This window comes from Drosophila suzukii, chromosome 3 (genome assembly GCF_043229965.1).
Source record: "Drosophila suzukii chromosome 3, CBGP_Dsuzu_IsoJpt1.0, whole genome shotgun sequence".
Taxonomy (NCBI): Eukaryota; Metazoa; Arthropoda; class Insecta; order Diptera; family Drosophilidae; genus Drosophila; species Drosophila suzukii.
The window spans coordinates 34,706,601-34,722,963 of NC_092082.1; the positions used below are offsets into that span (position 1 = coordinate 34,706,601).

The 16,363-nt window shown below is 37.7% G+C and overlaps 2 protein-coding genes and 1 non-coding gene across 10 annotated transcripts in view; 2 read left to right on the top strand and 1 right to left on the bottom strand.

Moving 5' to 3' along the window:
- Window positions 1-9,002, top strand: part of RpL15 (ribosomal protein L15) — a 330,472-nt gene extending 321,470 nt beyond the window's left edge. For 6 of the 7 annotated variants that reach the window (XM_070996202.1, XM_070996201.1, XM_070996200.1 and 3 more), the window contains exons 2-3: window positions 8,080-8,406; window positions 8,622-9,002. In XM_070996202.1, the coding sequence (XP_070852303.1) occupies window positions 8,098-8,406; window positions 8,622-8,927 (615 nt within the window). In that variant the 5' untranslated portion in view covers window positions 8,080-8,097 and the 3' untranslated portion in view covers window positions 8,928-9,002. Of the gene's footprint in view, window positions 1-7,752; window positions 7,771-8,079; window positions 8,407-8,621 lie in introns of those variants that run through there. The other variant, XM_070996198.1, reaches the window with a different exon arrangement.
- Window positions 7,841-7,911, top strand: LOC139353306 (small nucleolar RNA Me18S-Gm1358). The gene has a single exon (XR_011604509.1). It is a non-coding gene; the product is annotated as a small nucleolar RNA Me18S-Gm1358 (small nucleolar RNA).
- A 5,657-nt stretch (window positions 9,003-14,659) lies between the features above and the next one.
- On the bottom strand, window positions 14,660-15,277 carry LOC139353051 (transcription elongation factor 1 homolog). Of its 2 annotated transcripts, none has more exons than XR_011604160.1 (2): window positions 14,963-15,104; window positions 14,660-14,902 (listed from the first exon to the last, which is right to left on the bottom strand). XR_011604160.1 is itself a non-coding variant. In XM_070996205.1 (2 exons), exons 1-2 carry the CDS (start codon window positions 15,185-15,187, stop codon window positions 14,770-14,772), a joined length of 249 nt encoding a protein of 82 aa, XP_070852306.1. In that variant the 5' UTR covers window positions 15,188-15,277; the 3' UTR covers window positions 14,660-14,769. The 2 variants fall into 2 exon arrangements, 1 of the variants encoding a protein (XP_070852306.1); XM_070996205.1 differs by having other exon boundaries at window positions 15,072-15,277.
- Window positions 15,278-16,363: the final 1,086 nt, after the last annotated feature.

Sequence of the window (16,363 nt, forward strand, 5' to 3'; positions counted from 1 at the left end):
ATGGACGACACAGTGACCCAAATGACCGTGGTTTTATCATACGAGTTAGTTTTAGTGAACATTTTAAGAAAAGAAAGAACATCTATCGGTGGATAGGTAGAAATTCTTTAGTCATGACAGAAAGCAGAGTCGCAGTCCAGTTTTAATTTAGAATGTGCATTTTGGCCGTAAAAAATCTAAATGGCTTGGAGTTCTTTTTGCATGTTTGTATTATCTAAAAATTTCTCACATTTAGCAGCAAACGTCTCGGTGAAAGCGCTTCATGCAAGCGGTAAGTGGCTTAATTCTGCTTTTAAGCAATGAGAAAAAACTTAAAGCGATAGGAAAAAAAAAGTAAAAGAATGATCAAAATTACACTGGCATTCTTTGCCATCATGAATTCTTTAAGCTTTTAAAACTATTTTTAAGAACCTGAACGGAATTTCCACCGCCACGAAAATCTATCGCCACGTTTTGTTAGATTTTAATTTTACATTAAGGCCTTATTATTTGCATTTCAAGCAATGTTTATCCTATTTACTCGCACTTACATTTAAATCATATTTTTCTGCATGTTTAGCTGTAGGATATGTGTTCTCTATTATTTACTTTCTTAGTAAGTAATAAAACTTTTATAATGAACAATTCAGCAGTCTCTTGCCGCAGCTAGCATGATTCCGCGATAGGGTAACTTGCCATTCAAGTGGTCGTTCTGACTATGGGGGTCATATGGAAACGAACGACCATTGGTTGGGTGGGCTTTGGGGAACCTCTAAAACTTCTATTAGGGTTAATTTTAGACTCGGCCAGAGTAATGGGTAATTTGTGAACTTTCTTTTGATTTTTGTTTGGTGTTGATCACTTCCGAATTTTGCTTGTTCAGAACGCGAAATTAGATTTCGGTTACCATTAATAACAGGCATTTCATGGCGTCGAGCATTGTTATCCACTTCCACAGCCGACAAGCGGCTCTGTTACGTGGGCATATCATATTAGTGCCCGAGTCCTGACAAGGACTTGGGCCGAGGGAGAGGCGTCCGATGTTCAGGCACCATTTGCCGGCATAAGCTACGTCGTATTTGGGTCGTGGGATCTTGGTTAGCCTCTCTCCTCTCCAACATAACGAGAATAAATATTAAAAGTGCCTGGAAAATAATATTAGTCAACAAGTTCGTCAGTCATCAGTCCACACTGCCCAACAAGCTTAGCTGTCGCTTGATCGCAATACGATCGGGCTGTGTTTTGGCCATATTCCCTCCCCTTCACACATTCGTGTGCCAATGGATCGTCGCGGGCCACGCAATACGATCCCCTATTGTCAAGGTTGTCCATCGAAAGTTATGTCATTGTTCTTGACCTACTTCACTCCTCGCGTCAGCACACCCCCTTTGTTATAGTTCTAGCACGCCATGGTTTTCAATTCTTTTTCACATTATAAATTTATTAAATAATATTTATGTCGGCGTGTGCCGGTGTTGAATAACATAATATTGGTTAATTCATATAGGGATTAAATTAATTGGCAATTATTGTATTAGCGGAGAGTATCGACCACCTGTGAAGGTGCACACATCAGCAAAATGCTGACTATTCACGACTGCAAACGTCGCTCAGAGGGCTCTTGCAATTGTCATACAATTATAAGGCTGATACTCGCCGCTGAAAAATTAACATTTAATTATTATGTATAAAAAAGGTATAAAAAGAAAAGTATATCTAAATGATTATATATATGAAACAATTATTATATGTGGATATTGTATAGTATTACATGTATTCCTAACAGATTAATTCTTTGTCTTAACTAGGAAAGTATTAACATTGCCCAAAAACAAATTCTTATCCAGACGGGAGAGAACAATGACCGTTGGAACGGTAGAGATATTGATAGCTTTATCGGTCTTATTACAGTGGGCAAGTGGAGAAAAATCTAGACGGAAGGTCTCAATATATAAGTATTCCAATTCATTCACTGTTATTGGTAGGGTCGCTTTTGATAAGAAGTATAAAATTCTTACGTTAAATTGTGGATCAGTATCTATTGTTTTTGCTAAAGCTTCTGATGTAATCATGGTGCACGGATATATTTATGTATGTATAAGAAAAGGAACCGTGTTCCGACAAACTTACCCTCTTTTTAATCCTGGGCGATGAGATCTCGACGCTCCGGATCCTGGGCTTTGGGAGATTTTAGAATTGGTTTATACATATATATACGTGCAAGATTTGATGGTGGCTTACAAAAACAAAACACAAAAATTACGTTACACAAAAAAAATAACACTATCGCTGTATAGATATGTATGTATGTATGCATTGTATGAGAGTTCCACTGAGGCACACGTCAGTTCCAATGCTCGGGCTGGGCTGGTCGGTGCAGCTCCAATTTCTTGTTCAGCGTATGTAATTGGGGATTCTTTTTACACTTGCATTCAGAAATGCATGTACTCGCAAATTGTTTTTGATTGTTTTGGCGATTCACTTTTTTGTTTATAATATTGGAGTGCAATTTATTTATTATTATTGGTATTGTTTCTATTGTCTTTTTGCTGCATTTATTGTCTTTTTGTGGTTTCACTTCACTGTATCGGCTCGGCTTATGCTCCAATGTGGGTCACCACTTTCTCCAGGGTGTGATGTTGGTCGCGGCGTCTCTGAACAGAGCGCTTGTACACCTTGACCACTTTAATGATCACTATAACCAGTAGTAGTCCAGCTATGAGCTTCAGGGTCCTGTTGACATCTTGAATATCGTCCCTGTGGTCAACGATCTCTACGTGATTAATCACATTGGCGGTGCTGACGGCCACTTTGGAAGTTTCGCCGCCCATCTTGGGGTCTTTAGGCCATTCACTTGGTTCACTAGTTATTTTCGTCCTTCGGGATTTTGCTGGTTGACTTCCTCCAGATTGTGGTCGATCGCAGGACCGGTTATCGGGACTTCCTCCTGGGTGAATTTGATTCTAGGGAAACGTCAAGACATCCTTCTGGACACCAGCCTTCTTCCAGTCGTGGTTTGTGTTGATGGGAGTTGGACTTCTAGACCACCGTCATGGAGAGATCAGAACAATTTCTGTCCCTTCTCCATTTGGCTGGGGTCTTTTATACCGGACTAGAGCTTTCGCTAGCCCCCCATATTGGATGAATTAACTAGGTGTTCCCACCTATGGGTACTGTTTCTCCATTTCCCCTATTTTAGGAGTCAATGGCCGGCCGGTTACGAGCAGGTCGATCGTGGTCGTTGTTCTGGCCACGCGACACCCATGAGTTGTCGAATTGTTTTTGCTGTTTTGCTTTTATCAATCGCAGTGTGGTTAGTCATTACGGCCCCTACCCTCAACTAATGGCAGTTGTTTTGCCGGGGTTAATCTTGGTATGGGGGAGGGCGTACGTAACAGCTCGTTACACTTATCCATTGGATTACCTCGAGCACTTCCATTTCTTTTGCGGATTTGCCCTGTTGTGGTATTGCTTTCCTTGGTCAAGTCTCACAATACTGGATGACCCTCCACAGCTGGGATTAGGTGTTCTTTTTCTTCTGAACTGAATTCCTTCAGTAATTTTTTACGTGGTTTTTGGGATATTCCTTCTATTTTCAAATATTTGCTGCACGAACACAGCCAAAGATCAAATTTCATATTCGCGCAGCAGCTAATGGCGTCCATCGGAATTCACTCATAAAGTCTAGTTGTTTTTGTGGTATTTCCTCAGCTAATCTGAGTACTGCGATTAAAAACGGACCCGACGAAAAACGTTAGATGTCTATTTGCATCTCGCTCTCTCCTATGGCTAGCTCGGGGCTACCGTCGATGTGAGTACTAGGCTTAACACCTCTGGACTTATGTTAGACAGGTACACAACCAAAATTTACCATACCCATTATTCCATTTGTTAATAGCACATGAACAGAAAATTAAACTTTGTGAAGTTTCTACATACCATTTCTAGTTTTCCATGATAATTGGATCCCCTTAAGTAAACGTCACGTGATAGCTAATGGAAAATAAGTTTGTATGGGACTTTTACTCAGGAGCACCCAAATATCATGGAAAACTAGATATGGTATGTAGATATTTCACAAAGTTTAATTTTTTGTTCATGTGCTTTCAACAAATGGAATAATGGGTATCTGGGTATATTCAGGTTGTTGGTTGGGATTGGTGTTCAGGGTATTTGCGTAATCGTTACTTGTGAAATGTTTTTAGTGGAACGCTTGCCTCTTGCCAAGATGGAGGTTGGTAATTTCCATAAAAAATAAGCATAAGAAATACATTTTCTTCTCAAAAGATTCCGAAACGCCGTAAAAAAGATCTGAATAAAAATACACAAAGACAGCATATGAGGCCACACTTTCCGCTGTAGCATCTTTTCCCGTCTCTATCTACAATGTTCACTCCTATGGAAGGAAAATTCGGTGAAGCGGAATTTGTCGCTGAAGCAGAAACATGGTATAAGCTGCCTTTTTTTTACTATAACCTAGTACTCAGATCGGCTAAGAGGTTCACTAGTCGAAAAATCGTATTCTTTGTAGTGTGTGACCGATGTATTAGCATGGTCATACTGTCAAGCAGCTGGGTTTGTTGACAAACGTAGAACAAATCAATTGGAGCCATTTAAAAAAGAAAAGTCTGCTGGTGCACAAAAAAATTGAAATACAAATAAATGGAATGTTTAACGAATGATTTTATTTATGTACATTAGTAGTTTAAAGCTTCCTTCTCGTCCCTCGGATGGGAGTATCAACGGGCATATTGCACCTTGAGGAAGTGGGAGCCGGACTGGGAACGGCGGTTGTTCCGCTGATGCTGCAGGAAGTCGTTCAGCATCCTGACAAAGGATTAGGATTAAATTTCTTATTCTTTAGGCCACGGCTAACGGCGTTCATCGAAATTCCCTCGCTAAATCTGGTGTTTTTTCTGGTATTTCCTTAGCTCATCTGAGTACCGCGCTGAAAAAAAGAACCGACGAAAAACCGCCTATTTGCCTCTCACTCCTATGGTTAGCTCGTGGTTTTCGACGATGTCAGTACTAGGCTTATTCCTGTTAAGAAAAGCATGTACTTAGGTTTCCCAGAGCAACCCTGTGCAATTGTCTCTGACTTGGAGACAAGTACTCGGGAGCTATAATATAACGTCGATACAGAATTCGATTACAAGTTTGCATACCATGGTTTTTGATCTGACAAAAATTCTGCCAATAATTTTGTATTCCGGGGATAGGAAAGCGAATAGAGGGCAACAGCAATAATTTTATCCAATGGCATGGCTGGGCGAAACACTGTGTCATTCTAATAGGCCTGGTGTCATCCCCACCAACTGCAGAAATTAATTTCTGTCAACGCTGAATGATTCCTTGTCTCTAAAAGTTTCCATTTTGTTTGTCTCCATATATAAATGGCAATTAAATATTATTGCTATATTATTAGTATCGATTGTTTACTTTAGCGCGCATGACCACAGAACAGCTCTCCCAAAAGCGTTGTCCATTGGAAACAACACCGCGTTGCCTATCGAAAAACAACATATTCTACTTGACTGTTTTTTTAATTCATCAACAAATTCAGCTATCATTCGAGGTGGAGGCATTGAACGGTTGAACTCGCTGATTAATAAGTTCTCATATTCTTCCAGTCCTGTATTATATTTCTCATCTGCAGTGATCGGGCTCATCCTTCTTGGAGGTTTCTGATACCTGTATATGTAATTAGATTTTGGGCTTTTAGAATTGTACAGTAATGGTAGAACAACTCGACGAAGAGAGCTAAATGAAGAGGGTCTCCATTAAATAAATTTATCTGCTTTACTTGCGGAAGAATATGATTCATGGATACATCTGAGAGGGTTTTTAGCGGCTGAAGCTGCGTCCGCTGCTGATGTTGATGGCAGTTCCATATTTGGTGGTTAAGTTCGAGTTGTTTCTTTAAGCGAAATACATCATATAATCGCAATATTATGGCTAGTTAGACATTAGAATTCCTTATTCGTGATTTAACTGAAGTAGCTGGTGAATAATTTTATGAGGCTGCAAACAATTTTTAAGTTTTACGAAGTGATCGCTTAAGTACCAGCTGCGCCAATTATGTTTTTCGCTTGGAGGCATTAAAAACACGATTTTTATTTTAGTATACAACGGCGTTTTTGTATGAAACTGATTTTACAAAATTCTTATAACAAGTGGACTTTGATCAGAAGATTTTGTTGGCCAAAACTAAGGACTGATGATAGATTCCTCGAAGCTTTTATGGTGTAAGGGCGTTATGGGCGTTATGGTAAGGGCGTGTGAAATGCCTTGCTTTTACGCTTTCCATTTTCATATCGTCCCTGTCCCTGTCATCATTATTTACTTTTTCGTAGTGAAAGTGTCACTATTTACAGTCAAGAAGAATTTAGATTTGCACCGAAAACATCTCCTAGGAATCGCATATAAGTGTCAGTTATAGTTCGTCAAATTTGTATGGCGGACTAAGTGAGAAATTTTTGAAACGGTAAAACATTATGGGCCATATGTTCAACTGGTGGGATTAGAAGACGGTTCTATGTGGGAAGAGGTTATCACCAAAGCCTAGTACTCACATCGACGAAAACCGCGAGCTATCGATAGAAGTGAGCGAGAGGCAAACAGGCGGCTAACTCTTTTCGTCGGGTCTGTTTTTCAGTGCAGTACTCAGATGAGCTAAGGTCGTTTTTAAGATAAGAAAAAAACAATGCCTGTCGCACGCGAAAAAATATAAATGATTAATTTGACTACCAGCTCAACTTTCGATTTCACCGAAACGAGAATGAACATTTTGATGCAGTTAAATTTCTAGAGATTCTCAGTTACTTTTCTCAATAATGTTTTTGGTTTTGTTCAAAAACTTAAGTACTTTATTTTAATACAATTGATGACTGTTTAAGCTGTATGTCGCACGCGATAAAAATACCGAAAAACATATGAAAGTTTGCCCATATTAGTAGGTAGTGTCCTGAAAAATTATGTTCAAATTAGCTAGCTCAGTTCATCAGGAACAAATATCAGTGCAAAATCATAAAGGCATACGTTTTATTCAAGTTTTAAGGTTTTTGACTGGTTTACATTCACGGAAAATTGAGCGCTTAAAAAATCCTTATTATGAAATATTATTTTCAGTTATCCTTGCTCCAAAGGAAGGGTCTTGGAAAAAAGTTTAAGAAAGATACGTCTGAAGGTAATGGAAAAAAAGATTGTATGAGACGTTTACTCAGGGATACCCAAATATCATGGAAAACTAAAAATTGGTATGTAGAAATTTCACAAAGCTTAATTTTGTGATCATGTATTATCGACAAATGGAATAATGGGTATCTTGGTATATTGAGGTTGTTGGTTGGGCTTAGTGTCTAGGGTATTTGCGTGTACGTCACTTGTGTAATGTTTTTGGTGCAACAACTGCCTGGTCTTGCAAAGAAGATATAAAATGGAAGTTTGTCATTTTGATTAAAAAACGTAAGAAAAACATTTATTCTGGAAAAATCCCGAAAGGCCGTTAAAAAAACTGTATAAAAATAATAAAATACAACATATGAGGTACAACTTGCCGCTGAAGCGACTTTTTCTGTCTCTTTCTACCACGTGCACTCCTATGAAAGGAAAATTCGCTGAAGCGGAATTTGTCGCTGAAGCAGAAACAGGGTATAAGCTGCCAATTTTGTGCTATTCCACTGTTTCACTTGTAAAGCAATCGATGTACTTAGGTTGCCCAGAGCAACTCTGTGCAATTGTCTCTGGTGTGCTCGAACTGCACATTTCCTTCTTTTGGATTTATACCGTCTTGTAAGTAGGTTGTGCTATTTCCTGGGCTGCAAACAAAAATATATGTATTATTATATTTGAGGATTTGACTTAGTTATATGATGATTTTTTCCATGCACCACTCTGATTACTTTTGTGTTGATTATGGATATCTGACTTATTTGCGCGCACGTCTTACGTTGCTTAGTAACTTCTACATACGTACATCTACTAATTATTTACATTGTAGATCCTAAAATGTACTTTTTTGGATTGTACAGTCCAGTTGATGTTGAAGTTGATGGACCGATGATGTGACAGTTATTAAATAACAAATGAATTTGTTACTAGGTCAATCAATTTGCTGAGATGGGGGCCTACCGGTACATGCAGGAACTCTATAGGAAGAAGCAGAGTGATGTAATGCGATACTTGCTGCGTATTCGCGTTTGGCAATACCGCCAATTAACCAAACTGCATCGTTCACCCAGACCTACTCGTCCGGATAAAGCAAGGCGTTTGGGGTACCGTGCAAAGCAAGGGTTCGTGATTTATAGAATCCGTGTTCGCCGTGGTGGTCGCAAGCGTCCAGTGCCAAAAGGTTGCACTTACGGCAAGCCGAAGAGTCATGGTGTAAACCAATTAAAGCCGTATCGAGGATTACAGTCTATAGCTGAGGTAAGAAAAACTCGCATCAATATAAAGGATTTGAAGCGAGGCCTCTTCATTTCTTACAATGCTTTCTTCTAATTTTTAAAACACCTGATGACTACACTGACCTGAAACTTAAGTTGATTACTGAACTTCCTTAGATGTCTGAAATTTTTAATTTAAAAAAAAACCCATATCAAATACTACATAATTATTAAAGATTTACAAATTTTTCTTTCTAGGAACGTGTTGGTCGTAGGCTTGGTGGCTTGAGAGTTTTGAACTCGTATTGGATTGCTCAAGATGCTTCTTACAAGTATTTTGAGGTAATCTTGATTGACACTCATCATAGTGCTATTCGTCGTGATCCTAAAATTAACTGGATCTGCAAGCATGTGCACAAGCATCGTGAGTTGCGAGGCCTTACTTCAGCCGGAAAGAGTTCCCGTGGTATTGGCAAGGGATACAGATATTCTCAGACTATTGGTGGATCTAGGCGTGCTGCTTGGAAGCGCAAGAACCGCGAGCATATGCACAGAAAACGATAATTTGTAAAGCTTATTTATTATCGGTTGAATAAAGCATTTCGTGCATTATATTCAACAATTGGCACGTTAAAATCATATGTGTGTACTTTCCTGTATGTATATAAAAGGTAATATAAATAATGACCCATTATTTCTTAAGCTGAAGTGTGTTGTGCCTTTCCGGAGGGTAATTCAATTTCAGTCTGAAATGTGCAACGCAATATGGCCCTAAGGTCAACAAATTAATGCCGAAACAAATGAGCACACTAGCGTCGAGTGCCCCGACTATCAGCTAACCAACTTCAAAATAAATAATCCTTCAAATGAAGGTGAAGAAACGTCGATGTTTACAGTTTTATTTCCTTTACATTATTACGTGTTATACATCGCTTGCATCTACTGATCAAAATTGTATACACTTGGACCTCTCTTAACACGATAATTACGTTCCTAGAAATCCTAGTGTTAAGCAAAACATGGATTCAGTAGAAAATAAGGGGTTACGTTACGAAAAAAATTTGTTGTTCAAAGTTGGTTTATTTTTTATTAAAGTTTCATCCATTTGTTCAATATTAAACAAAAGTTATGTATGACGAGGATTCATTCTCCGACTCTTCCGCCAGACTTTCGGCGAAACGTATTTTGGCGCGTGGCATGGATATTGAATTTCACAACCAGACTGACTACAACTCATGTTGATTCCTTTTCATTTCCTTCTCACCTTCCAATACATACGCACAGTGTGGTGAGTTATGACGAACACAATCTGTCTCACTTATGCCCACGGCCAAACTACGTTGACAGAATTATGTATCTGCCTCGCACGAAAGAATGGAGAAACAGGAAATAAAACAAGTGTATACCAACAAATAATCGTTATAATTTGAATGTTTAAAATAATCTACGACATGGCTTGAATGAATGCAAAAGTCATATTTTCAAAATTTTAAGTTGGTATTAAATTAAAAAAAGTTCCTTCATATAATTAATTTACAGGTTAAACTTTAAAGAAACTTAAAAATGTTAAAAAGTAAGGAGATCATATGCTTCTATTCAAATCAAATTTGAAATGCATTTGGTGGCATTTATAGTTTAAGCCAGTTTTTTTCAACATGATTCCTTATAAAAAAAAATATATTTATATATTGCAATCGTGTAAGAACGAGGTTCGACGAGGTCGTAGGGGGTGGGGCATTCGTATGGACAATTTTTAGCTATTTTGCCAAATAAACTCTTGAAAATCACGTTTGACCCTCCGAATCTGCACAACAAAAACAAGGAATAACGCTATAATCGACTACCTCGACTATCAGATACCCGTTACTCAGCTAAAGGGACCAAAGGGAGATAAAAATATGCATGCAGCAAAGCGAGATTGCAATGCGCCACCTACCCGCGATCTCAATATATGGTTACATATGTGGGCGGCCGACAGATTTAAGCGGTTTGGGCGTTAGAGTGGCCGTGGAAAACTTTTTTGGGTCAATCCCTAGCATGCAAATTGTGGGCGTGGCAAACTTTTTTTTTAGGTCAATCGATAGGTATTGACGAGACTAATACGTTTCAGCTAAAATATTTTTCTAGCATGAAAAATGTGGGCGCCACAGGCTTGCGCGGTTTGTTGGCGTTAGAGTGGGCGTGGCATATTCGCGTAATAAACTTCCGGTGCGTGCAAGGCTACGGAATCTAAATCTCAAATCTTTGATAGTTTCCGAGATATCAGCGTTCATACTTACGATTTTTTTAAGTTTGTGGGCGTTAAAGTGGGCGTGGAAAACTTTTTTTTAGGTCAATCGATAGGTATTGATAAGAACAATAAATTTTTTAATTCTAGCATTAAAACTGCATTAAAACTGTAGGAGCCACAGTTTTGGGCGTGGCACCCTGCTGAAACAAGCTTCCGCTGCGCAAGAAGCTCAGGAATCTACATTCCAATTCCCGATTTTCTAGCTTTTGTAGTTTCCGAGATTTCAGCGTTCATACGGACGGACATGGCTAGATCGACTCGGCTAGTGATCCTGATCAAGAATATATATACATACATATATACATATCAATGGGCAGCCATATTTCTTAAAAAAAAACGTAAGCCTAAAATCACGTTTGACCCTCGGCACATGCAAGGGAAAAACACTGTGTTTTCGTTTATCTCTTTTAAATATATGGTTGCCTCTACAGATTTATATATTTTGCATTACCAAAATAAATACAAAATAAATAAATACAAAAAACTTATTCTTTGTTGTGGGACCGAAGTTTTTAAAGTTCACCCGCAATGCATGTACTCAATGGACTTACTGTCGAGCGGCTGGGTTTATTGACAAACGGAAAACAATTAATTTTACTCAATTTAAAAAAGAATAGTGCTGGTTCACAAAGTAGTTAAAATTAAAAAAAAGGGAATGTTCAGCGAATGTTTATTTATGTAAATACGTAGTTTGAAGCTTCCTTCTCTTCCCACAAATTCATAACCATCTGCCCCGCGCCATCTGCAGTCCTGCTCCGAGTCCCAATAGGCGTATTGGACCTTAAGAAAGTGGGAGGCGGATTGGGAACGGGATTGTTCCGCTGATGCTGCAGGAAGTCACCCACCATTCTTACAATGGCTGGCAATGGCTCCTACAGCTTTCCCTTACCAAGCGCCCTTTTTTCCTTCTCTCTATAGAAGCCAGCGCGTCCCCCATCTCCGCTTTACCTGCCAAGTAGTTGGTAGAAGTGGAGTCCTGTGGTTTACCAATGGAGAGATCGGAGGTCGGAGATCGTTCTGGTGGTTCTACTTCTATTAGTACTATTGGGCAAGGACTTACTTTCCTTGCGAGCACACGCTCGGCAGGATGTCCATGTAGGGAGCGAAGTCCCACTCAGCATGTTCCCTATTGTGGTATTGCTTCCTGTCGAGGGAGTCCCACAATGACGGGCAACAGCCCTGACCTCCTGCAGGCGTGTTTTTGGGGTTTTCCTTCCACTTTTTATTTTTAGTTTCCACACCGAAACAAAAGAAATGAATTAAAGGGATAAGTAGAAGCCATGGGGCATTATGTTTGGGTTAATAAAAGAAAAACAGGCTATTCAATTTGTGCGCGGTGAAGCACATTTATTTTGCTATTAAAAGTGATATTTTTTTGAAATAATAAAGTCAGCTAAGTTTAATATGTCGTGCATTGATCTAAGTTTAAGGTATGTCAATTTTTAAGGTTTTATGGGCCTTACAATATAACCCAGATATTCTGGTTCCGTTAGCCAAAAGTGGCATGATAAAATGTTTTGTTCCAATAAAAATCCCGTAAAGCGTTATACACAGCTCTAAAAGGTAAATATATAAAGATACAAGCAAAGCACATATTGAAAACATATGACTTTACATTTTTTCGGAGCGTTGGCCAAGGACTCAGAGGACCCGGACAAATGTTTAAGGAAGGCGATGTCAGAGGTTAAAAATAAATTAACAAAGCAAAAATCAAGGCTTATCAACAGTAATTGTACGCTAACGGAAATCCTAAATAACAAAAAACAAGGCTTATTAACAATAATTGTACAAATGTAAGAGGGCGGCGATATCGAAGGCTAAAAATAAATTAACAATATAAGGCTTATTAACAATAATTGTACGTCAACGGAAAACCTAAATAACAAAACAGAAATAATTGTACGTTAATGGAAAACCTAAATAACAATATTTAAAACAAACATAAATCAACAAAATACAACAAATATTAATTTAACATAGATATGTTACATACATATTTATTTTTTTTTTATGAAAAGGACCCAATAAAATGTTTGGTAATGAAATTAATGACTTTAAAAAAGGTTATACATGAATTCACCTATGACACATTATCCGACATACGAGTATTTTCCCGTGTGAGGATAATCAGGGCTCACTTCGAAAAATTCTCATGAGCTGTCAAGAGTAAAAAAGCAGACATCCCATACAAACAGTCTATGTATATATGAAGCTGACTCGTCACCGGTGATTCACGGATGAAACTTTATTTTTGGAACTGTTGGGTTATTAAGAGACTATTTATGATGATAAATCGGACATAGTGCTATCAATCCCGTGCTGATCGAGCTGTGGAATTGCCCTCGCCAGCTTAAGCGACAGCCTCTCCAGAAGTTTCCTTTGCTTCGATCAGGTGGTACTTGTGCAAAATATAACTTAAAGTAGCTCTTTCATATTATCTGGAGAAGTGGATGCATAAGAATGCTGCTATGATCCCCAAGAAAGGCGTCTTTCCCCGCTGTGTAGATTCTTTTCGGTCCATAAGCCTATTCCAGGACGCAATTCCGAATCATCCGTTTGGTTTCAGGAGTCTGCAGAACGCTGCTGAGCAATTGCATCGGATGGTCAACCATGTCCTTAAAGCCTTTGAGTCGAACAAGTATTTTTGCGAAGGGAGGCGACGGATATCGTGTCCGACATTGTGAAATGAGTTTGAGGCCTGGGCGTCGAGAAAAAACATCGCTGTTAATCCTGCTAAACCTCAGCATGCCACCTTTTCGTTGAACAGGCTAAGAACTTATCGCCTCATCCGGGACTCCAATTAAGCTGTTCAAAACGATTAAGAACTTTGAGCTTACTTTGGACAGAAGGCTTACCTGGAAGCAGCACATTGTGGCTACCTCCGCTTCCACAAGGCATAACCTTTTAACATATGAAAAGTTTAAGTGCTAAAAGTTATTGATTTATATTAAATTAAAGCTTAATACTCGTACTTATTGCAAAAATGCCAGGCATATAGGTAAAAAAAACTTGCACTGAGCACTTGACATGGCCTTTCGAAAGACTACTGTGTAAATATCTTTGCCAAAGACCTTCTTATCCTAAACTTAGATCAGTGCCGGGTGGATCTGAGGGTTGTCATTATCCTTTTATGTGATCCTTTCGACTCCCTGGCCACTCAAAGCTTTGTATCGTCCTATGTGCCTTGTATTTTTGCATGGTTAGAGTCCTTTAGAACGCCATAAAAGGCTTCCAACGATAAAATCGGCTTCAGGGCACCTGTTCACAAATGTTAGTATACAACTGACCCTGATCCTGAAAATAAAATATTTTTCGCAGAGATAAGGGTATTTATTTTTTTTGTTTATATGTATATATAACCATTATTGGTGTAATTTAAGGTTCTAAATCGATTTTTTCTGATAGTAATTTTGTATTATACCACTTAAGATATTGAGACAAAGCGTACTTGGCAAAAAAAGGCAACCAAATCAATTAGGTTTTACCGAAGCAGTTATTATTTATTTTATTTTAAAAATGTACTTTTAAGAGATATTGTAATGAAACAAAATTAATTGGATTGTTAACTATTTAATTTAACCAAAATAATAATAAATAATTTATAGAGTTAGAAAAGGGCACTTAAAGATCAAGATGCTAAGTGTGCTAACACTTAAGTTTGTCACTGTATGTACATACATTTTTAAAAACAGTTTAAAAACATTAGCTCAACTTTAAGGCATTTGTACTTATTGCAAAGGGCAAAGCTTTAGCTTTACTTTTTTACTTTCGTCAAAATCTATAGGATGATTAATTCTTTTAAATTACTTTTTCGATTTTACTTGGCATCTTTTCCGCAAGCACAACGTTTCTGCGAAGTGATTTTCAAAAAAGTAGTTTCTTTTCCTTCTGTTTATCTTCAAGAGTTCGCCGGTTTTCAACCGCGACGTTTGCTTTTCCCTTTTCAACACATGAACACATTTCCAGTTTTCTGGTAGCAGCAGTGCGAAGCACTTTTACGATACTGTTACAGTTTAATCTCAATTTATTTAATTTCGTGAACAAGGTCCTACACACTTAGCATTACAAGTAAATCATAGATTTAAAAATTAGAATCTAACTTAACAATAATTTTAATTAATTTGCAGTTTCACAAGCATCTACCCAATCATTGTAAACATCTATAGGTTCGGAGAGAAAGTTAATTCCAGTTTGGAAGTCTTCCAAGCACACTCTACAAGTAATTTTGGCCGTGTTCCTGCCCTTATCCCTGAAATAAGTTTTAAATATCGAGTTACATAAACGACTGAAAATTTTCAAAGATTTAGACCTGTTCTATCCTTTAAACTTTTAACATATATCAACATATGTACATACAAATGTAGCCACACACTTATCATTAAAAGATTTTAAATTTCAGAACAGGTTAAATTATGTACATTTTAACTTCACACGACTTCTCATGGTTGCAGAATGGACAATTAAATTGTTGATCAAGTGGTTCAATGTTTTTTCTTTTTGGCGGGGGTTTTCTTTTAGACTTTCTTCTACCCATTTTCTGGCGTTAAATCGGGAATGGCTAATTGATTCAATGACAACAAATCCAAATGTTAAGATAAAAATAAATTTGTATTTTCAAACCCGAACTACCACGTCTTATACTCTAATGTTCGATTCCCACTAAACACCACTTATATACCAGTTTCTTGACAGATAATCCAATAATAGCATCTTCTCGCAGAAATCTAACCACAGTTATCCTTTTAATGGATGGTCTATTTAAGCCCCTTGCCTTATAGTCCATCCATGAGAAATACATCTAGTTTTTGTAAAATGTGAATCTTCGGTTCCCACAAAGCACATTCACTGTCCGCTATCCGATAACAGCTGAAGTGACAGCTTATCACAACATAGAGGAAGGGGCAGTTTGAACCTGACCACTGTCTTTAAATTTAATTTTCCTGCTCTTTGTTAATTAAACACCATAATATAATAGATTTTCACCAATGCTAACTTTTGAAGCACCCACTTTCTCTTCTTAGTACACGTTTGGTTTAATATATTAATATTGCTTTAAGCCTAGTACTCAGATCGGCTAAGAGTATTATTAGTAGAAAAATCTTATTCTTTGTAGTGTGACCGAAGTTTTCAAAGTTCACCCGCAGTGCATGTGGAATGGTGTTACTGTCAATCAAATAGGTTTGTTGACAAACGGAAAACAATTTAAAAAGAAGAGTCTGCTGGTGCACAAAGAACTTAAAATAAAAACATGAAATGAAGTTAACTTCGGCAAGCCGAAGTTTGTATACCCTTGTAGTTAACATAATAAAATTTAATTTGAAATTCTGAAAAATACAATAAATGATATTCCCAATAGTACAGATTAATACGTCAAAAAACACCGAAGCTATAATTTGTTTCACATTATTTTCCACCAATTTTCCGATCGTTTCTATGGCAGCTATATGATATAGTCGTCCGATTTTTATAAAATTAAATTCAAAATTCAGAACTAATTAAAAAATGTTATTTCCAAGCGTAGGAAGTTAAGTGTTAAAAAACTTCGAAGCTATAATTTACTGTTTTCCCACCAATTTTCCGATCGTTCCTATGACAGCTATATGATATAGTCGTCCGATTTTAATAAAATTAAATTAGAAATTCAGAACTAATTAAAAAATGTTATTTCCAAGCTTAGGAGGTTATATGTTAAAAAACACCACAGATATAA